This window comes from Erythrolamprus reginae, chromosome 8 (assembly GCF_031021105.1).
Source record: "Erythrolamprus reginae isolate rEryReg1 chromosome 8, rEryReg1.hap1, whole genome shotgun sequence".
In the NCBI taxonomy this organism is placed as follows: domain Eukaryota; kingdom Metazoa; phylum Chordata; class Lepidosauria; order Squamata; family Dipsadidae; genus Erythrolamprus; species Erythrolamprus reginae.
In genome coordinates, this window is record NC_091957.1 from 35,144,551 (window position 1) to 35,167,577 (window position 23,027).

At 45.9% G+C, this 23,027-nt stretch overlaps 1 protein-coding gene across 1 annotated transcript in view; it reads right to left on the minus strand.

Moving 5' to 3' along the window:
• Positions 1–1,127: 1,127 nt before the first annotated feature.
• EFNB1 (ephrin B1) overlaps positions 1,128–23,027 on the minus strand; it is a 113,494-nt gene continuing 91,594 nt past the window's right edge. The window contains exons 3-5 of the mRNA XM_070758291.1: positions 20,038–20,130; positions 7,436–7,567; positions 1,128–1,844 (exon numbers count right to left, since the gene is read on the minus strand). Of these exons, the coding sequence (XP_070614392.1) occupies positions 1,456–1,844; positions 7,436–7,567; positions 20,038–20,130 (614 nt within the window). The 3' untranslated portion in view covers positions 1,128–1,455. The remainder of the gene's footprint in view (positions 1,845–7,435; positions 7,568–20,037; positions 20,131–23,027) is intronic.

The window sequence follows — 23,027 nt, forward strand, 5'->3', positions numbered from 1 at the left end:
GGTGAAAAGGCTGGGAGCCAAACAGGTGGGGGGGGGGCTGGCTCCCTTCTAGGGAGGTGGGGGGAGAGACTCACCCCCTACTGGGCAGGAGATGTGTGGGGAGGGGAAGAGACTTTGACTGACGCTACTGCGAGCTTTGCAACTCATTGAGAAACTTGAGTGTAGTTCTATCCGAGGAAGGGGCCCCGGGGTCAATCAAGGACCCTTGCAGGCCACAGAAGGTATAATTAGAATTAATACGACTGGCAGGATGTGAAATCAAGGAAGAGCTCTGGGATGGGTGGCCGGATCGAAGAAATTTGGGGGTGGGTGCTGATTGCCACATTCTGCAACTGGGCATAAAAAGAGACCGCATCCAAGCAAGGGACTCTGCGTGGCTCCTTCTCCTGAACCCCCAAAGAGCCAAAAGCCGAGCTCCCTTCCACGGGCTTTTTGGAAGGGGTCTAAGAACCATTGGCGCTTCCTAGGCGTGGGCTGCTAGCCAGATTTAGCATTCCAGCTGGAACCCACCCCTGGTGCTTTCCCTTCATTCCCCTCTTCTGGGTCACGGAATCGGGGATTCAGAGACCCCCCCCTACCCGGCCATGCCCTCACCCATCTGCACCCCGGCCCAGGAGGAGGGGGCTTCAGCAGCCCTCCTCCTGACACCCCCTCCCAGTTGGTTTTTCAGAACCAGCTTCTCGCCTGGACTGACCGTTGCAAACGATTTTGCAGATTTGGTTTGTTTCTTTCTGTGTTTCATAAATTAGCAGGGAAAAATAAAAAAGAACCAAAAATGAAGGAAGGCCCACTTTTCTCTCAGCAGTGGGGAGGTGACCGTCCAAAGTGGGATGAGTGGATGGGGGGGGGGTAGGAGAGGGGGCAGGACCGCAGATGAGCTTGTGCTGGGAAACCGCAGGAGGCAGCTCACGAGTCCGATCTTTCACAATTCATTTCTTTTTTAAAAAGTTACAAAAAATACTTTAGAATTATAATATATATATATATATATATATATAAAAGATGGGGCTAGGCAGACTCCTTCCTCAGCGCGGCCCAAAGCTCTGCCCCTTGAGGACTGGCATGCCCCCCCCTTTGCAGTGCCAGGCTTGGTGTGGTCCCCCCCCCCCCCAACAATGCCCCCCACTGCCGTCCCCCCAAACAAAACAACGAGGAGGAGCCGGAAGAATCTACCCTCAAAGCAAGGCAGCGGCCATTTGGGGTTTCCCGGGTGGGTTCAAGAGCGAGAAAGGCACAGAGCCCAAGTGAGGGCCACAAAGCGGGCTGGGAGCAGACTGGGGGGGGACAAGAAGACACCCCCCCACCCTCAAATCCTCGGTCCGAAAAGCTCCAAACTACAAGGCTAAATGCTAATCAAGGGCGGGGAGTGCTCGAGGGGGCAAGCAGAGCCTCCTCCGCCTCCTCTTCTCCCCTGGCACCCGGCGGGCTTTTGCGATGGGGCGGCAAGGTTTGTCCTCAAACCTTGTAATAAATGTTAGCCGGGCTCTGGGGGGGCATCTCCTGGACTATGTAGACGGGGTGCCCGTAGTCTCCGCTCACTTTCTCGTAATGAGGGCAGTAGTTGTTCTCTGTAGTCCGCAAGGGGATGATGATGTCGCTGGGCTCGGAGCCGGCGTTGCCGCTGCTCTTGGGGCTGGCCAGGGTGCTAAGCGACAGGGCCGCCGCCCGCTGCTGCGTGTGCTTCCGGTGCCGCTTCCGGATCTTGAGGAGGAGGACGATGAGGAAGATGAGGATAAGAACGAAAATGACGCAGCCGGCTCCTATCGCGGCAAACACGGCCACCTTGGAGCTGAAGAATCCATCGGTCGGTCTTTGGGTATCATGGCCATCTTGGTTAACAGGGTCTGGCACGTGAGGAAAGAAAAGAGAAATTAGGAAAAGTCTAGAAAGGGAGCAGGCAGGCTCTCAGGACATCCTTCATGAGGACCGGAATCATGGTGCCCAAAACCAACTCTCTGCACTTGATGAAACAAATTAGGTTAGAACAAGTAGACCACGATCTCTTTAACACCAAAAGAAATATCTCTGTGGAAAAGGGGTCCCACCGCTAAACAATCTCCATGCCCAAAACAAGCTCTCTCCCCCACCTGTCAATCCATTATTTTGTGCAGTGTGTGTGTGTGTGTGTGTGTTAGTCAGTCACTCAGTCAGTCACTGTCAAAATCCCTGCAGTTTTTTTGACTGCATTTTTGAAAGTGGTTTTTTGCTCCACCAAATGTGGCGTTTAGACAGTCCTCGACCTACAACAGTCCATTTAGTTCAAAATTTCAGCAGTACTGAAAAAAGTGACCTGAATATTTTTGACATTTATGACCATCGACTGCGGCACCCTCGTGGCCACTTGATCAAAAGTCAGATGCTTGGCAACTGACTCACTTTTATGGTGATTGCTGGAGTGTCCTGGAGTCACGGGGGTTACTTTTTGCAACCTTCGGAATAAGCAAAGTCAACTACAAGGAAGCCAGATTCACTTAACAACCGTCTAACTATCTCAACAACTGCAGCAATTCACTTAACAACTGTGGCAAGACAAGCTGTAAAATGGGGCACAATTCACAAATATCTCACTTAGCAACATAAATTTGGGGCTCGACTGCAGTCATAAGTCGAGGACTAGCAGCACTTGGACATAACCAGATTTTCATCAGAGCGGGCGAGAGTATAACCCATCATGAGATTGGCAATCCATGGTGCAAATAATTGTGGCTGTGGTTGCAGAACTTTCCTTCTCCCATCGGCCCAGGGTTTATATAGCCAGGGTTGTGCAGCAGGTAGAGTGTTGTACTGCAGGCCACTGAAGCTGACTGTAGATCAGTAGGTCAGCGGTTCAAATCTCATCACCGGCTCAAGGTTGACTCAGCCTTCCATCCTTCCGAGGTGGGTCAAATGAGGACCCGGATTGTGGAGGCAACAGGCTGGCTCTGTTAAAAAGTGCTATGGCTAACATGTTGTAAGCCGGCCTGAGTCTAAGGGGAAGGGCAGCATAAAAATCGAATAAATAGATATAGTCATTTTGGAACACTGACATTCTCCTTCAACTCTGGTTTTCTTCCCACATATTCTGTAAGAAAATAAGGGAATGCCTCACTCAAATTCCCAAGAATTTACATTTCTTTCCAAGTTCTTCTACCTCCGTGATAAAGACAGTTGCAGGGGAGGGGGTGTTTACTGTAGGATAATTTGCCCCCACATGTATTAGCAGGTAGGGATAATTGTTTTTCATTATTATTATTTTAAAGAAAATATAATCTTTATTGAAAATAAATAGGGGAAGGGATACATAAAGCAAAAGGACTATGCAAATATTGGTACAAATGTATATGAATTTTAAGTACAGTATACGGTTATAAGTCACACACTTAAAGGGGGGGGAAGCTAAAGGGAAAGGGAGAGAAGGAAAGAAAAGGAAGAGGAAAGAGAAAGAAAGTAAAAGAAGGGGAAAAATAAAAAAGAGAAAGAAGAAAGAAAGAAGAAAGAGATAAATTCATATCTATAAATTTATCAGATGTTATAAATAGTGTCAACTTATCTGTTGACCCGATTACTAGTCTACAGCTTTTAAGATCTCTACTATCAGTATAAATGAAAAATTTGAGTTTCTAAACTCATGCTATCTGGAACCCTGACATTCTCCTTCAACTCTGGTTTTTTTCCCATATATTCTGTAAAAAAACAAGGGGACGCCCCACTCGATTTCCCAAGAACTTAAATTTCTTTCCACATTCTTCCACCTCCATGATAAAAGACAGTTGCAGGGGTTTTTCTTTTACTGCAAGATAATTTGCCCCCACATGTATTCGCAGGTAGGGATAATTGTTGTTGGACTGGGAAAACACTAGAAGCTGCACGTCCCCATCCCTAATCTTTGCTCCTGGGGCAGCAAGGTGTGGTAAGTACCTACTTATTTCGTTTTCATGCAGCAGTGAGTCACCAGCCATCAGTAGGCTTTCTCTTGTCTCCTTCCAGGGTTCAGTTGCACCCCATTTTCCCTTTAGGGATCCACAATCTTGCTGGCTGCACCACAGCGTCGCCTAATCTTCTTCTAAAATGGGGGTCCCTTAAACTTGGCAATTTTTAAGGCTTGTAGAGTTGAAGTCCACAAGTCTTAAAGTTGCTCTAAAAAACCTCAAGGTAGGTTTATTCTTGTGCTCCTGAAAACTTGATACACATTCATCCTCCCTGTGTATGAAATCATGCATGGGATAGTAAAGGTGGATAGGGAAAAATTATTTTCTCTATCACACAATACTAGGACAAGGGGGCACTCCCTAAAGCTCATAGGTAAGAAAGTGAGGACAAATAAAGGGAAATATTTCTTCACCCAGAGTCCTTGGTTGATGGAATTCCATTCCAGAAGAGGTTGTGACAGCTGTCAGCCTGGATAGCTTCAAGGCTATAATTAGACAGATTCGTGGATGCCAAGTGTATCAGTGGTTATTGAAACGGATGTCCATTTGCCGCCTCTATGTTGGTTGAGGCAGACAGGATTCCCTTGAGTCCCATTTGTTGGGGGTCAAGGGGAAGGGAGCGTTTTGCCTTCTCTTTCTGCTCAAGATCCCCATGTATAACTGTGTGACACAGAATGCTGGACTCGATGGGCTTTGGCCTGATTCAGCAGGGCTCTTCTTATGTTCTTATGTTCTCCCTCATCACCTGTCTTTCCCCAGTGATGCATTTCCCTAGAAACATAGCAACCTAGAAGATTGACGGCAGAAAAAGACCTCCTAGTCCATCTAATCTGCCCTTATACTGTTTCCTGTATTTTATCTTAGGATGGATAGATGTTTATCTCAGGCATGTTTAAACATATATCTATCCTACAGGAAATAGTATAAAGGCAAACCTATAGTTCCCTTCTCCCAAAACATCACCCCCTCCCCCAGGGACAAACCTGCACGTTCTGCCTGCCAACATAATGTGAAAAGGAACTTCTCAAATCATTCGTCTCTTTCTCTTTTGATCAGTGTTTTGCTTAAATAATTTTCTACACTTAAAAACACCCAGCCCCCTGAATAGTCACTCTTGATAACTTTGTGTAGGGGAACACTTTTCCAAAGGGGGGGGGGGGTGTCAGAGGCCACCCTAACAGGATTAAACAACTCAAACAGATGCCCCATAAATGTTTTTGAGCCGGCTTTTATTCGCAGCCGTGTCCCTTTCCATATTTTTATGAAATTTATTACTTTTTCCCCCCCTTAGGCACCTTTCCAGAATTTATTTCAGATTCACTATTTGATGACTCTCATAACTCCTAGGCAAATGTCTGAAATGCTCCCTGCAACAGTTGCTCCTTTGTGTTTCTTTCCAAATCATTTCATCTCTTTTATTCTCAATTCCATTTATTCCGTGGAAGGATTCCCGTCTCACCATCTTCGCTCGCTCCCAAAACTCTTTTAAAATCCTCATACAAAGAAACACCACTCCTTTACACACCTACACACTTTCTCACACTGGTGTGTTTCCATCGGAATGCCATTGCATCATCCAGTTCACATGGGAGCTGTCTGGAATTTGGGAAACTATCAGCTGCTGTGCCTTCCTTAAGGTTGTTACTATAGATCCCTTCCAGATGCTACCAAGGAAAACTTTCTCCCTTTTTGATCTAGTTTGAATGAGACTTATGTAGCCCATCTTCCCTATAAATTCATTCAGATTAGATTAGACTAGATTAGGATTAGATTATTGTTAGAGTTAGAAGTGACCTACAAGGTCATGCAGACCAACCTCCTACAAGGTCATCTAGTCCAACCCCCCATTCCAGCAGGAGTCCCTACACCATTTTGGACAAATAGTAGTCCAGTCTTCCCTTGAAAGTCTCAAGTGTTGGAGCTCTCACAACCTCCGCAGGCAAGCTGTTCCACTGGTTGATCACTCTCACTGTCAGAAAGTTCCTCCTTATTCTCACAAACCTTGGAAACCAACCTACTATTGCCATAGCTCATCAACTAAAAGCTGCTTTTGTAGGGTGTTTAGCCACTTGAGTACAAAAACATAAAGAGTATTACTAAAACATATTTTCCTTCGACATTCTTTTAAAAAAGCATACACATTCCCGATTTTTAAAAAAATCACAAAAATTGCAGAAACAAAAAGTAGGGAGGAGCAATTATCTACTCCAACCTTGGTCAGGGAACATTCCTCAGAACCCCGCTCCCTCCCAACACTGAGGATGTTCACCAAATTGAGGTGATGAGACATCTGCAAGAAACCAACCAGGTACCAAAACCTCCTTGCTCAGAACATCTTTGACAGATGACCCAATCAGACTCATTTTGTAGGTTTCCACCACAGGAGAACTGACCACTTCTACTGGTAACCTGTTCCACTGGGTGGTGTCTCCCAACCTTCTCTTCAGTTACAGCCTGAACCTCCCATGATTCTGGTCCCAGCCGCTGGGACAACTGAGAAGAACTCTGCCCCACCCACAGCCCCCACTTTGGGTATTTGAAGGATGCTGTCACATCCAGTTCCCTCCAGTCATCCCTTGTACAGGCTACGTCAATGATGGCAAACCTATGGCACGGGTGGCACGCAGAGCCATATCTGCTGGCACACAAGCAGTTGCCCTAGCTCAGCTCCAATATGCATATGTGTGCCGCCCACCTGATTTTTGGCTCACACAGAGCCTCTGGGAGGGCTTCTTTGTCTTCCAGAGAGCCTCCAAGGGGATGGGGGAGGGCGCTTTTACCTTCCCCCAGCTCCAGGGAAACCTTTGGAGCCTTGGGGAGGGCGAAATACGAGCCTACTGGGCCCACCAGAAGTTGAGAAACAGGCTTTTTCTGGCCTCTTGGGGGTGGTGGAGGAAGCTGTTTTCGCCCTCCTGGGGCATTGAATTATGGGTGTGGGCACTCGCGCATGCGTGAAAGCACACACCCATGCTCTTTTGGCACACAAGAGAAAAAAGGTTCGCCATCACTGGGCTCAATAAGCCCAGACCTTCTGACTGCTGCTCAGAGTGTTTGTTTCTTGGCAGCCACAGCAATCAATACAATAGCAACAGTAAGTTATAAAAGTTAAAATTAAATTTAAAAAGTTGAAATTGAATTTAAGTATGCCTGGGATTAACATATATCCATCCTAAGATAAAATACAGGAAATAGTAAGTATAAGGGCAGACTAGATGGACCAGGAGGTCTTTTTCTGCCGTCAATCTTCTACGTTTCTATGTTTCTAATTAAAACCATACCTCCCACCTTGACGACATCACCATTCCCCCTAAAGCCCTGGGATTTTTCAGCCTGAACTATTCCCGGGAATATCTCAGACTAGGGAGCTCGCATAGTAATGGGCAGTGGAAGGAAGCGAACTAATCCGAACTGCCAGCAAGCGGAACACCAACCATCCCCATTCACCAGCAGCAACCCCAGTGGGAGAAAAATGCAAGCTGTCCTTGCACACAGGTGTTTGTCTGGTGCCAGGCGGTGGAGGGTCTTACCTGGCTTCCCTGGGACCTCCACCACTGAGGGGAATCTGTGATGGGGGCTCTGTGTGATTATGTTCCCCGCATTGCCTGAATCCTTGCTGGGCCGGCTGGTGGTCAGCTGCTCTGGCATCACCGCATTGGGATCTAAGAAGAGAGAAGGAAAAGTCAGGGTGAAAAACAGAGGCCAGTCTTTCTTTTTCTTTCTTTCTTTCTTTCTTTCTTTCTTTCTTTCTTTCTTTCCTTCCTTCCCTCCCCACCCACCCAGGCTTCATGTTCTGGGGAATCCAGAGCATGATACAATGGTCTTTCAAGATTGAATATATATACATTATATATTCCAAACTTGCAAATAATTGATCAAGCAATAAAGGGAGACTGGTATTGATCTATTTCAAGCTTTTTAGCTTTCGTCATATACACTGCTGAAAAAAATAAAGGGAGCACTCAAAGAACACATTCTAGATCTGAATGAATGAAATATTCTCATTGAATATTTTGTTCTGTACAAAGCTGAATGTGCACAACAACAGGTAAAATTGATTGTCAGTCAGTGTTGCTTCCTAAGTGGACAGTTTGATTTCACAGAAGTTTGATTTACTTGGAGTTATATCCTGTTGTTTAAGTGTTCCCTTTATTGTTTGAGCAGTGTATATTATGTGAGCAGCTTCATAGCTGAGGAGAAAGCAGATTTTCAACTTTATAATTACAATGTATTATTTATTAGATTTGTATGCCGCCCTTCTCCGAAGACTCTCTGTCCACTTAGGAAGCAACACTGATTGACAATCAATTTGCCTCCCAGCAATTTGCCTCCTTCCAGCAAACGGCAAACAGCCTGGTCAGCTTCAGCACAGCCTGATTTAGCACAAGCAGCTGATTGGCAGTTGGATCAGCCTCCTGGAATACCACTTATCAGCTGTTCCACTGCCCATAGTCACTTCCGCGTGTCTCACTTGCAGCCCTTTCTAGGAGATGAGAATAGGCGGCAGCAATTCCTACGGCCTGGAACAGGCCAAAAATGGGGGGCACAGACTCACAGAGGCAGTAATCGGTGGCGGCGGCAATGGGCGGCGATCCCCACAGCCTCGAACAGCTGATAGGCAGTATTCTGGAAAGTAGATCCAACCGTCAACCAAGTGCTCATGCTAAATCAACCAGGCTGTTTGCTGCTCTTTGCTGCAAGGAGGCAAATTCCTGGGAGACAGATTCCTGCCCCCTTGTTTTCCTCCCAAAAAGCTAGGTGCGCTATAGCTCAGTGTGTCTTATAGCTTGAAAAATCCGGTAAGTCATATAAATAAATGTGCTTCCCATATTTATCAGTGATTCGAGCACCTGCAGTCAAAATTAGCATGATGAGAAGAACAAAGACATGTTTCTTCCTCTCCAAATCCATCAGCCACATCAGAATACTTGGCAGGTAGAACAAGTAAAGCTTACTATTAAAGAGTCCTAAACTCTGCAGAGATTTGGGCAAATACATTGCTAGCAAAGGTTCTATTACCCAGTCAATTTGAGAATTAAAAATCGGACACCAACTTCAGCCCCTGCACAATGGGAACAGAGAAGTCAGGTAGCATCGTAAAATTTGCTAATGAATGATTGTGGAGATCAGGCAATAAAATAATCAGGCACTAAAGCCCAAAATGCACGTCTGAAGTATGCAAAGAACAACAAACAGAGCCAAATGCCAGTACTCTACAAGCCGCTTAATTGTCTTGAGGGGGGGGGGGGGCGGCTTTTACTGATAAAGTAAGTTTCTTCCTTGAAAAAGGACCTAATAGGTCCTAGTAGAAAAATGACAGGTAGCCCTCAACTTATGACCACAACTGAGCCCAACATTTACATTGTGAAGTGAGACTCTGGTTAAGTGACTTTTTCCCATTTTTCAACCTTTCTTGACTCAGTTGTTAAGTGAGTCAATCACTGCAGTTGATAAGTCAGTTAACCCCGATGTAAAGTGAATCTGGCTTCTTCCATTGACTTCGCTTGTATGAAGGTCACAAAAGGGATCACGTAACCCCAAGGCATAATGACTGTCATAAATATGAACCAGTTGCCAAACATCTGGGTTTTGACCATCTGGAATGCTGCCAAGGTCATAACTGTGAAAAACAGTCGTAAGTCACATTTTCCAATGCCGTTGTAACTTTGGACAGTCACTAAACGAACTGTGGTAAGTCAAGGACTACCTATACTCAGAGGTGGGCTGCTAAGGTGGAACGATGACGTGTGCTCGCCTCCGTGGCTCTGAGTGCTAGTGGAGTCCAGCGCAATTATGCTACTGCCGGTGCAGGTAGCAAAATCGCACATGGAGATGCAAGGGTGCCCATGTTTGGCCGTGGTTTTTTGCTTCCGCGCATGCGCCCACTTCTGCCTGTCCTTCCCCAAGAGTGACACCACCTCAGGAACAAGATTCAGGTGCAAAATGTGCACAGGGGCCACAATATAAACAGACCAAGGATACTTCTAGGAGGGATTCTTCGAAATGACTTGCTCTGAATTCCAAACCAAACCAACCAAACCCAGGGAGTGGAAGGAAGGATCTGGGCCAAAGAGAATTTCCTTTTCCACATCTACTTCCAGCGGTCCTGACCTTCTACCTGTGTTCGTGTAAAGCTGGAACAGCGCCTCGGAAAAGTCTACCATAGCAACAGCAAAAGCACTTAAGACTTATATACCGCTTTACAGAGCTTTCCACCTCTCTCTAAGCGGTTTACAGAGTCAGCCTATTGCCCCAATCATCTAGGTCCTGATTTTACCCACCTCGGAAAGATGGGAGGATGAGTCAACTTGAGCCTGGTAAGATTCGAACTGCCAAATTACAAGAAGCCAGCAGTCAGCAGAAGTAGCCTGCCTTACTGCACTCTAACCACTGCACCACTGTAACTTCTTTTTTTAAAAAAAATCTTTATTAAATATATACATTTTAAAAAATCACAAAATAGAGAATATATAATAATATAAATAGGAAAGGAATAAAAATAAAGATGAAGTCAAAAAGTAGAAGGGAAAAGATTAGAGAAAGAGAGAAAGAGATAGTTATGTCAACTATCTGGTTGACATTTCCTGCACTACCGTGACTCTTCTGCCCGTCAAACCTAGCTAATCTTGCAATTCCTCAGATAAACCTCCTTTAAATAGGTCAATTAAAGCCAATTAATTCCAGCCTGCATCTCTAGAACTAATATTTAAATTTAGCTAACTACACCTGCCCTCTGTTTCTAAGCTGAGCACAATCAGCAATTTTAACAACTAAGCATTTCCCTGCTAGCAGGGCCATCAAAAACAGATTGTGGCTCAAGCACAAAATTGGCCTAATAATCCAGAAGGAGGTCACTATTATCTATAATTGAGATTGTGCATTTGGCATTTTGATCTGAAAAAATCCTTCCCCTGGGTATAAATTCCATCTAAGAATAACCTCTGGGAAACTCACTTGGTCTCGTATATCATCTCACCCTGAATGACAAAAGCTTTAAACTTCTCTGAAATCCTGTCAGATTAATAATCCAGGAGACTGAGCAGCACAATGATAAACAATGGCAGAACCAGAAGCATGGAAGTGATCAGAATAGCAATAGCAGCAGCGTTTACTTATATACCACTTAACAAGAACGTTCCAGTCCTCTCTAAGGGGTTTACAAAGTCAGCATATGCCCCCCAAAAAAGAATCTGGGTCCTCATTTTACCGACCTCAAAACGGATGGAAGGCTAAATCAACCTTGAGGTGGGTGGATTGGATGGACTGAAGCACTATGGCATGGATTTATTCGATAAAAGCATATTGAATAAATAAATCCAATAAATAACTGAATAAAATAAAATAGCCGGTAGAAACTTTGATAACTAATAGCATTTTGAACTTGAATGAGAACAGAAAACAATCTTTGAAATCCAGGTGACAAAATTAGAAAAGGAGATAGCACAAGATAAATAAAGAATACAAAAACAAAAGAGATATAAATTAATAATTTTAATTAAGAATTTGGTGGTTGGTATTACATTGTATTGTAATGAAATTTGATATTTGTGTTTGCCCAGGTTTGCCTGGTGCACCAGTTGCGGCCCTATTTGGATAGGGAGTCTCTACTCACAGTCACTCATGCCCTTATCACCTCGAGGTTCGACTACTGCAATGCCTTCTGCATGGGGCTGCCTTTGAAGAGTGTTCAGAAACTGCAAATTGTGCAGAACGCAGCCGTGCAAGCAGTCATGGGCCTGCCTAGGCATGCCCATGTTTCTCCAACACTCCGCGGACTGCACTGGCTGCCAATTGGTTTCCGGATGCAATTAAAAGTGTTGGTAATGACCTATAAAGCCCTACATGGCACTGGACTAGAATACTTTCAGGACCGCCTTCTGCCACATGAATCCCAGCGACCAGTTAGGTGCCACAGAGTCTTCCTTCTCCAGATCCCGTCAACTAGACAATGTCATTTGACGGGACCAAGGGGAAGAGCCTTCTCTGTGAGGGCCCCGGCCCTCTGGAATCAGCTCCCCCTGGAGATTCGCACTGCCCCCACCCTCCTTGCCTTCTTTAAGAGTCTTAAGACTCATTTATGCCACCGGGCCTGGGGCAATTAGACCCTAGCCCCCTGGCCAACAGGTGTTAAGTATGGTTGCTGTTTGAATGGGTATGATTGATTTTTGATATAGCTAATGATTTTAGAGTACTGTAGTTTATTTAATTTTACTTAATTAGATTTAGTGTATTGTATTTTATTGTTCTTTTTTATATGTTGTAAGCCGCCCCTAGTCAGAGAGAGGGGGCATATAAAATGAATGAATGAATGAATGAATGAATGAATGAATGAATGAATGAATGAATGAATGAATGAATGAATATCGCTGCTCCATCCATCACCTCCACTGTCTTCTGGGCCTCGTCTACTACCACAATGTCTGGTTGATTGGCCAGGGCCTGCCTGTCCGTGTAGATCTGGAAGTCCCACAGGATCTTAGCTTCCGTACTCTCCATGATCTTGTGTGGGTTCTCCCATTTACACTCAAGAGCAGAGGTCCTCAAACATGGCCACTTGAAGACTTGTGGACTTTAACTCCCAGAATTCTCCAGCCAGCTATGCTGGCTGGGGAATTCTGGGAATTGAAGTCCACAAGTCTTCAAGTGTCCAAGTTTGGGGACCCCTGCTCAAGAGGGTCTAGCCGCATGATGGCGAACCTATGGCACGTGGAGACGTATGGAAGGGCACATGGGACTGTTCCATGTTTCAGCTCCAGCGTACATGCGCATGCTTGCCAGCTGATTTTCGGCCTTGGGAAAGGCCATTTCATTCTCTGGTCACTACTACTGTGCTGTGAGACATGGTCAGGTGTGCCGTGGGGAAATTAAACATGGGTCCCCAAACTATGGCCTGCGTGCCGGATACGGCCCACAGAGGCCATTTATCCGGGCCACCACCAGCCGCCTCCAGCCAAACATAAACATTCCCCTCACAATCCCTCCAGCTATCGGCAACAGGAAGAGTGGAGGCACATGGAACGCTCAGTGACCAATCACCTTCTAAGATTCATCCCGACCACTAGCGATGAACCAATAGCAGGCCGCCTCTCATCCACACCCAGGAAGGTCCCCACTTGGGCTGCCTGCACTTGCCATTGTGTGGCCGCGGTGAGTAGTTGAAGCTGCTACTCCACCCTATGGTCCCGATTTCTAATCCTGTTCAGGACTGGACGTAAATGTCATTTTGTGTCATTTTGGTTGGTGGTGTGCCCCAGGATTTTGTAAATGTAAAAATGTGCGGTGGCTCAAAAAAGGTTGAAAATCACTGGTCTAGTGACCCCAAGCCTGGCGGCATAGATGGGTTTTGAAGTTCTTATGGAAGGCTAGGAGAGTGAGGGCAGTACAACTCTCTGGGGGGAGCTGATTCCAGAGGTTGATGGGACCTGGAGAAGGCCGACTCTGTGGGACCTAACCAGTCGCTGAGACTCATGCGGCAGAATGCAGTCCCACAAGTATTCTGGTCCGATGCCATGTAGGACCTTTATAGGTCATAACCAATGATCTATGGCATTGGTATGGCACCTTGGGTTGTCTCTGAGGCCTCTCTGCACAGCCTGCCCCTTGGATCCTGTCTAGTGTGGTAGATCCCGGATTCCATGAATCAGGTGCTTCGTGTCAGCTACCTTGGGCTGCTACGATCATGGCCTCTCTTTTAGTCCAGCCCTTTCCAGACACTGGTAGCGTTTCCCAATGTCTGCCATCTCAGCCATCTGTCGGTGGTATATTCTAGGCAGGTTCTTGCCATGGCATGTTTTCCACCTGATCTTCCTCCCACGTCTGCTGCTGCCTCGGGCACTCTCTCAGCAGCTCCTCTTTGGGTGCCCTCTTGCTGACTTACTCTCTGGATGCCTTGGGTTTGACCCTCACCAGACTCTGACCGTCCTCTTTCCACCTGCTGTCTGTTGGACTTGAAATGGAAACATCCATCCATTGTGAACAGGTTCCAGATCTTTCTCTGGCCAGTTCACTCTACCGGCAAGGTATCTGGCGACTCATTTGTATTCCCACATATCATGAGATTGTCCCCGTTCCTCAACATCTGATGAAGACCTGGTTAATCCAGCAGGGCTCTCCTATTTCCCTGGGGAACAGCAATTTCATTGTCTTAAATCTGTGACTTGTTTTCAACTAACGTTTGGTCTCTGGATCCATGGTAACTGGATTTCCAGCACTTAGCGAAGTAGACATCATACTTGATGAGCATATCACTTAATGACAGATTTCCCAGCTCCAATTGCTTTCACAAAGTGAGAACTACTGTCCTGTCCCTAACCAGATAGGGCAGAAGAAACATAAATGGTGGGAAGCTTGGGACAAAGCGCCTGCTTGCTGGCACTGGGGAACAACACTTTCGTTGTCTTAAATCCGTGACTTGTTTTCAACTAACTTTTGGCCTCTGGATTTTTGGTTTTGGCTATCACGTCAACTTTTTAAGCTACAGAACACCCTCAAAAGTCATACAAATTGTGCATATAAAGGAAAGGAAAGTAAAAACTTTCCAAATATACTGTTTAGAAAGAATAAATTTTATTCATACAAAGGCTATAATAGTTACCGCAAGTTAAATTGTGCTCATAAAAATAGTGTTTTTTATTAATCGAACAGTAATTATACATATTAAGGTAAAAAAAATTGCTTATATCTTTTACTGGATTGTTTAATATGTGGAGCATCATTCTCGCTTGATGCTCCAACAATAGTCAGCCATCATATGTACATCCCATCTACCTTGATACCGAGTCTCCATGATCTTTAAATCTTGGTGGAATCGCTCACCCTGCTCATCACTGACTGCACCAAGATTTTCCAGGAAGTTAGCAAGATGGCTATGTCAAAAATGTAATTTGATGCTCATGTTGCCTAATTAACTATATTACATATATATATGTATAAGGTGTAGAGAAAAAGCTTGACGTGGTAGAAGAAAACTAACTAGAGTTTTGAAACCAGCATTATCCTAATTAACTATAAAAAAGCTCAAAAATCAAACTCGAAATTGTGTTACAAATTGTTCCCCAGTGTTTTGGGTCACTCTCACATTTTAAGGTGGGTAGGTGAAGCTTAGTGGGGGGTTCTTCCCTGGTAAAGTAGATAAGCAGCCACAATTTGAACACGAGATACTCACCCCAAAGGCAGCACTTTAATCACTACACTCTCCAGGCTTGGGAAAGGGGAAATGGCCTTACCTAGAAAACTGTAGGGATGCTACTTAAAATTCCACTCCCAGGGACTCCGTTCTCCAAGTTCCCCTCTTAGAATTTTGGCAAAAATGCCAACATTGGGCTGAAAACAGCCCCCAAACGTATTTCAAGCAACGACAGAGAGCGCATTAATCAAGTTTAATATCAAAACACATATACACCGCACTGCCAAAACAAGCAAAGACAAGACCCAACCATTTTGGAAATCACACATAAATTATTTTACTGCTCAAAGGCAGGCAGAAGAAAAACCTGCCAAACAGAATCCGCACAGAATTTGCCCACTGCCTCTATTCCCCAGTTGAGAAAGGCAGAACACTTTTTCATATCAGAGGTCCAACTACTCCCTTATTCTAAGAGCCTTTGGCTTTTACAAATCTGTCCTGCCTGCCTTCAACTTAGACCTATTAAAAGCTTCTCCGTTTTGTTCCAATTTTACCACCAGAGCTACAGCTGCACATGCTTCGTTCTTCCTTTCCAGCATCAAGAACATGAACCAATTAAAATTGCACAGAGGTTGGTATTTCTTCAACATCCTCAGGCAGAGGCGTTCCTCTTTATGTTTCTGGGCCTCTCGGATGGAAATCCAAAGAGCAGAAACAGCAACAGCACTAGCACTTAAGACTTATATATGGATTCATAGTCCCTTTTAAGTGGTTTCCAGAATCAGCCTCTTGCCCCCAACAATCTGGGCCCTCATTTTACCCAGATGGTTGGGGGCAAGAGGCTGATTCTGGAAACCATTTAGAGAGGGTGTAAAAAGGATGGAAGGATGAGTCAAACTTAAGCTGGTCAGGATCGAACTGCTGGCAGTGAGCAGTGAGTTAGCCTGCCATCCTGCATTCGACAGTGTGCCATCACGACTCTTATGCACATGTCCTCAATTAACATGCATTGTAGTTTATTTGCTGATCCCTCGCATCCCGGACATAAAATGTTTCAACTCCTACCCTCAAAACAATGCTATAGAGCACTGCACACTAAGAGAACTGGACACAAGAATAGTTTCCCCCCCCCGAATGCCATCACTCTACTAAACAAATATTTCTCTCAACACTGACAACTTATTTCCTAAGTCTACACTACTATTAATCTTCTCATTGTTCCTATCACCCGTCCCCTCCCACAAATGACTATGTGACTGTAACTTTGTGGCTTGTATCCTTACAATTTATATTGATTGGTTCCTAATATGGCTGCCGATCAGTTTCCGGAGGCAATTCAAAGTGTTGGTTGTGACCTATAAAGCTCTACATGGCATTGGACCAGATTACCTATGGGACCACCTTATGCAGCATGAGACCCAGCGTCTGATTAGGTCTCACAGAGTCGGCCTTCTCCAGGTCCCGTCAACTAGACAATGTCGCTTGGTGTGACCTAAGGGAAGAGCCTTCTCTGTGGGGGGGCCCGGCCCTCTGGAATCAGCTCCCCCCAGAGATTCGTACTTCCCCCACCCTCCTTGCCTTTGACAAGAATTTGAAGACGCACTTGTGCCAACAGGCTTGGGGACACTAATATTTGCAGTCCTTGCCTATGAATGAACGTATGGAAGTATGTTGCTGGACTGAATATGACTATTTTTAGATTAAACTGGGGGTTTTAGACTGTTTGTTTTAGTTTTACTGGATTTCAGAACTGAACAGAAAGATCCGGAGTTCTGTTATCGGCTACACAGGCCTTCAGGAAAGCCTTGTAGAAGAAATGGGCTGAGGCATGGGAGGCCTGGTTGCAACTATCTGGAGGTAAGTAGTAAGGCAGCTCCACTTTCGTTTCCAAACTTCCAATTGGCCCGTTGGGCCATTTTTCACCTTCCTCAGGTTTTAGGAGGCTTTCCTGAACCCTGGTGAGAGTGAAAAACTGTCCAAATATATGCAGAGTAACGGAGGACTAGAAAAGATACCAGAATATAATGTGGAGATTAAGGAACCAGATAAATGATGAAGACACGTTTGTAGAAAACAATAGTTATACTCTTCAGTGCAAAATACCTTCTGCTTCAGTCTTTTCTATACAGGAACTTTACATTAGCTATATTCAGCTTACTTACAAGTAGATATTCAACCAATCCAGGTTACAAGTAGATACTAAACCAATCCAGGTTTCTTTGTATTACTATTAATAAATAAATAAATTACTCTACTTAATATTTAACTCACGCTCAAACTGCTCCAGCCAGCCAACTAACAACCACTACCAAGAGCAAACACAGCAGACAGAAAGAATGGTGAAGTTGATTTGCATCTTATAATGCTCTGGCCCAATCAGGTTGCAATTCACACCCAATGACTCAGCATTAGCATTCTTACATTCTATCTTTTACCTTATATGGTAATACAATGAAATATCACCCAGGATTGCTAATCCTGACAAAAAATGGAGGCTTCACTGAGGCTGTGCGCATGGTGGAGGGGGGGGGGAGACAGCATGGGGGGTTGTGCACATATACAGGGGGAGGGCACTGCATTATGGATGTGGACACACATGCACACCCTTTTGGCATCCAAGCCAAAGAAGATTCACCCTCACTGTCCTATGAGAAGTTAAGGTGGTTGTATTTCATGCTATTTGTCCAGGATGTATCCAGCCAGTGCAACTGGAGTCGGTTTTTGGCAAATCTCATTAGGCAAATCTACATTCCTATGCTGCTTTGACTGTACTGACTTTCTTGCTGAAATCGGAGCTCAGAATTCTGCCTCCTGGTTCCTTTCTTTGCAAGACTGCAGTTTTCTGCCCACATCACTTCTGTAAGCCATACAAAAGGGCTTCCTGGACATTAGCACCAGCATGGAAAAGGTCATCTTCAGAGGATTTTCTCTGGCATCAAGTTTCATGCGGAATGGAGCAGGTGCAAGGGAAGTCTTTATTCCGAGGCTTTGAATGGGTTTAACGCCTTTCCCCTTCCTCCTCTCATAATCGTCTAATGATGCAGGGCATTTTGTTAAGCTTCCTCTACTACACGGTTAATATATATGTTGGGCCATAAGCTGCCTACATAAATCTTGAAAGTGTAATCAAAGCTGTGAGGGTTGCCCAGAAAGTAATGCATCACATTTTTTTCTCAGCCTACAGCAATGGTACGAATGTGAAACTTTACATATACATGATTTGAATTGTCAGGAGTGCGTGTGTAACTTTTTTTGTGTCTCTTCTGACAGATAGCGTAGCTGCAGCAGTGTTTCGAAATGGCATCTGTGAGTGACGTACATTACAAGCAGTGTGTCGTCATTGAATTTCTCACTGCGGAGAAAGAAACTGTTGGGGATATCCACCAACGTTTGTGTACAGTTTATGGAGAATCTGCAGTGGACAGAAGTACGGTTAGTCACTGCACACAGAGGGTGAGGCCATTAGAAGAACAGAACAGAAGAACAGAGGGTGAGGCCATTAGAGGTGATTCGCCCAGTGGAGAAATGGCTTTGTGACCAGAAAAAGGGGAGGTACTGACAGGGCTTACAACGCCCTTGTGTCTCGCTGGAGGAAGGCCATAGAACGGGATGGAGATTACATGGAAAAATAGGGAGTGTAGAAGAAACATCCTTCTTTCTTGTGTGTAAGTTTCATTGTGTTCAGTAAATAATTGTTGAAGAAGAAAAAATGTGGTGCATTACGTTCTGGGCGACCCCCATACTTTGGAGACTTCATTGTTGGAACCAGTTTCTGAACACCAGCTTCTCCTCTACGGACTGACTCTGCACCCCGACTTTCTTCTGCTCTTTCAAAGGCTTCCTCGCTGGAACCGCTCTCTTGCTTTTCATGATAGCCATGAAGGCCTTTCCAAAATTGCCCCCTCCTGTCCCTCCATGTCTTTTCAGTGCTGCGTGTTCTACAATTGCTGCCTTCCGAGTTTTTATTTAGCTTCCTGAATTAAGGCAATTTAAGCCCACAAAGAGGGGGGGGGGATTCTTAATTTTATACCATGCAGAGAGAGGGGCAGCCAATCCCTCTTATCAATCAGATGCTCCTCTATTCGGGGACAAAGGCTGCAGCCCTATGGATGAAACAAAGAGGAGACTCTGCTCATTTGGAAGGAGACATTTGGGGAAAGGGCAGCTATGGAGAGTACTCTAGGCCAGGGGTGACAAATCTTTTTTGGTTTGCGTGCCAAAAGGGGTGGGGGTGGGTGTGCTAGCTTGCGTGCACGCGACCACACCTTCCCTTCCCCCTCTATGCATGTACAACTCCCCCCCCAAACTGCCCCCAGCGCATGCGCACAGGCCTTTCTGAAGCCTGGTGGGTGAAAATTCGGAAAAACACACTTCCAATTTACCGTTGTGCTGTTTTTTGCACTTTGGAGGGTTCAGGGAAGCTGCCTGAAGTTCCAGGGTGCAAAAAACAAGCACAACAGGCAAACCGGAAGTTTTGAAAACATTTTTTGCACTCCGGGGCTTCAGGAAGCTTCCATGAACCCTCCAGAGTGCAAAGGAACAGCAGACTGGCAAACCGGAAATTCGTTTTTCCAAGCTTCCAGTTTGTCCGTTTGGGGGATTTTTTTTTTTCCTCCAGGGCTTCCCTGAAGAATCCAGAGCATGAAATGGTCTCAACAAGGCCAAAAATCAGCTGGCCTCCGCACACATGCGCACTGGAGCTGAACCACGGCAAAGTCTTGCATGCCTCTATATGGCTCCTCATGCCACCTGTGGCACACGTGCTATAGATTCGCTATCACGTCTGAAATGTGAAGGAGTCTCCCAGATGCTTCAACTGAACCTCTCCAGATCCCTGGTCATTCTGGGAAGGACCCAAGTCACTCAAGGCAGCCAGAGGTCATCTCCTACCATGACACCAAAACACAAGCCCAGGTCGTTCTATAGGTCTCACCATCTTTGCCCTCAAGGGTCTCAAGAGAACCCACGCTAGTCCCGGAAGGCACCCAGAGTGCCCGCACAACTCACCCTGTCCCACTTTCATGATGATCTTCATGGAGCGCGTTTGGCACACCCCGCCTTCTCTGTTCTCCAAGCCCTCGAGGGACCCATTGGATGTGGCTGCAAGGAGAGAAGAAAAAGGTATCAGGGGTGTGAAAAGCCAGGAGGACAACAGAGCAATGCCAAGGGACCCTCTTTTTTTGCCCCAGCTACAGACCACAAGAATGCAGCACACACAAAGTCCGTACAAAGTTACTAATTTACTAAGTTACTAATTAAGGACTACTAATGAGCTTACTTAGTAGTCCTCAAACACAAATACAATTTAAAACAGTCTTTTCTTAACACCGGCCGTCAATTCAACTTCATTATCAGCTAGCACAAGTCCATGAAATAATAACTCAATTCTGAGTCAATAGTCTTGCAGATGACAGGAAACTTACAGTGGTTGGCCAAATGCCCAGAAGCAATTTGCAGGAAAAATGCTGAGAGGGGAAACAAAACGATCAGACATTTCTGGAGTCAAGACACGAAGGAATATGAACCTAGTTGTTTCCTGCAAATTGGCTCTTTCCTTGTCATCCTTTAAATAGGCTAGGGGAATGGCCAATCCTTACTCCCAAGGAGACCTCCTCCTGAGGAACCATTCCATTGCTGGTAGGCCACAACATCTTTTCCACTCATAGAGCATGAGAGGCAAGGTGAACGGTGGGCCTGAAGGCCTCTCCTCCTGCTTAGAGTTGGGGAAGGTTGCCCCACGTAGGTAGGCTTGCTCTCATCCAGAGTGGCCCATAAGGGTGGCCCTTCCCTCTTTAAAATGCTAAAAGGGTCTCTTACAGGTATGGGATGGGATAAATTTTATAATTGGCTAAAAAAGAGAAATGTATAAAGGAAGCAAAATAAAACAAGAGAGCCAAAAAAGACTAAAAAGGTTTTTTTCCCTTTTTTTGAATTGTAAATAAAAATTATGCAAGCATAAACGTTAACAAAACAATGCAAAAATGTATGTACCTCCGTTATAGCTTCTGATAGAAAGAGGGATGTAAATATCCCAATTGGATGTATTTTGTGTTTGTCGTATATGTTTGTTTAATCTTCAAATAAAAAATAAAATAAAATAAAATACTAAAGGAATCAAAGAGAGAGAAAATGGGAAGGAAGCTTTGTCTATAGTTAATCCTTCCCCTCCCTGCTCCCACTCGGCCAAGCGGCTGGCAGTTTTGGTTCCTCCAGCCTCACCATTCAGAGGCCCCAGATTTAGTTATTCGTTTCATTACATTTCTGTGAGGCTCATCTCCTCCGGATGACGACTCTGAGCAGCTTACAAACAATGAAACTACTTTAAAATAATAAAGCAAGGAAACAACAACAGCCATAAATGCCGCTCAAAGGGCGTTGAAGGTGAACAGGGGGCTCTTTCCTAATCCAGGAATCACCTCCAGGAGGGGCCGCCTCTTTGGCCCCCCCAGGCCTGTTACCCCAGCCGGGTCTTTAGCTCTTTCGGAAGGCCAAAAGTAGAGGAGGGAGGGCATCAGATCTGCCAAAGATTGGAAGGAAGGGGACTCTCCCCATGATTGGGGACTCTGCTTGTTCTGCACTCCTGGTGCGGGAAGAAAACCCCCTCCCCACCCATGCACACAGCCTTCAGTCCCCGTTTCCCCCTCCCCAGGGATTAAGACAGCCCCTGGGATAGCATGCCAAAAAGAGCGGGTCCTTTTGTGTCTCTCCCGCCAGTTAACAAGCTCTCCCTTAAAATGGGGGGTGGGGGGCTCTGGCTGCCTTTCCTTCCATTGTGAATATGGGGGGGGGGGGGGCAGAGTGTCCAGCTCCCCTCAGGACCCAACCTAATTAGCAGCGAAGCCCAGGCAGACCCCCCCCCCCCCTCAAGGCCTGGGGGGCAGAATAAATGGCCCCCGGGTGGAGCACAGACGAGGCAGAGAACCTCTCCCACCCCACCCCATAAAGCCAAGCAAGGACCACCGGAAGCCCCCAAAGACATGTCTCTCGTGTGTGTGTGTGTGTGTGTGTGTGTGTGTGTGTGTGTGTGTGTGTAGTTGTGCGGCCTAGGAGTTTGTACTTCACAGAATAACAGAGGCTGGAACGGGCCTTGGGGTCATCCAATCCATCACACTGCTTAAATAGGAGGCCCTAAACCAGCGATGGCGAACCTTTTTTCCTCAGGTGCCGAAAGAGTGTGCACGCGCATTATCACGCTTGCCCGAGTGCCCACACCCATAATTCAATACCAGACCAGAAATGGCCTGTTTCCCAACTTCTGGTGGGCCCATCAGGCTCGTGTTTCGCCCTCCCCAGGCTCTAAAGCAGAGGTCTTCAAACTTGGCAACTTTAAGACTTGTGGACTTCAACTCCCAGAATTCTCCAGCCAGCTCCACAAGTCTTAAAGTTGCCAAGTTTGGGGACCCCTGCTCTAAAGGCTTCCCTGGAGCCAAAGGAGGGTAAAAACGCACTCCCCCATCCCCCTGGAGGTCTCTTGAAGCCAAAAACGCCCTTCCAGAGCCTCTGTGCGAGCCAAAAATCAGCTGGCCGGCACACACATGCACGTTGGAGCTGAGGTAGGGCAACGGCTTGCGTGACAGCAGATATGGCTCCGTGCCATAGGTTTGCCATCACTGCCCTAAACTTTGGCTTCAGCGCCGGGTAATTTAAAAGTAAGATGCAAACCAATTAAAATCAAAACAGGACAGAGGCAGAATGCCCAAATTTCAATACAAGGCTTGCAAACAGAGCCACGAAGCCATTGGTGACTAACCTTTTATGGATGTTACACGCAGAGGTAGGCTGCTAAGGTGGACCGGTGACGTGTGCTCACCCCCGTGGCTCTGAGTGCTAGCAGAGTCCAGTACAATTCTGCTCCTGCAGCTGGGCAGGGAGCGAAATCATGCTACGGGTGCTCCTGCGTGTCCGCGCACGATTTTATTTCTGCCCAGGTGCAGTAGCATAATTGCGCTGGACTCGCTAGCACTCACGAGCCATGGGGGCGAGCACACGTCACCGTT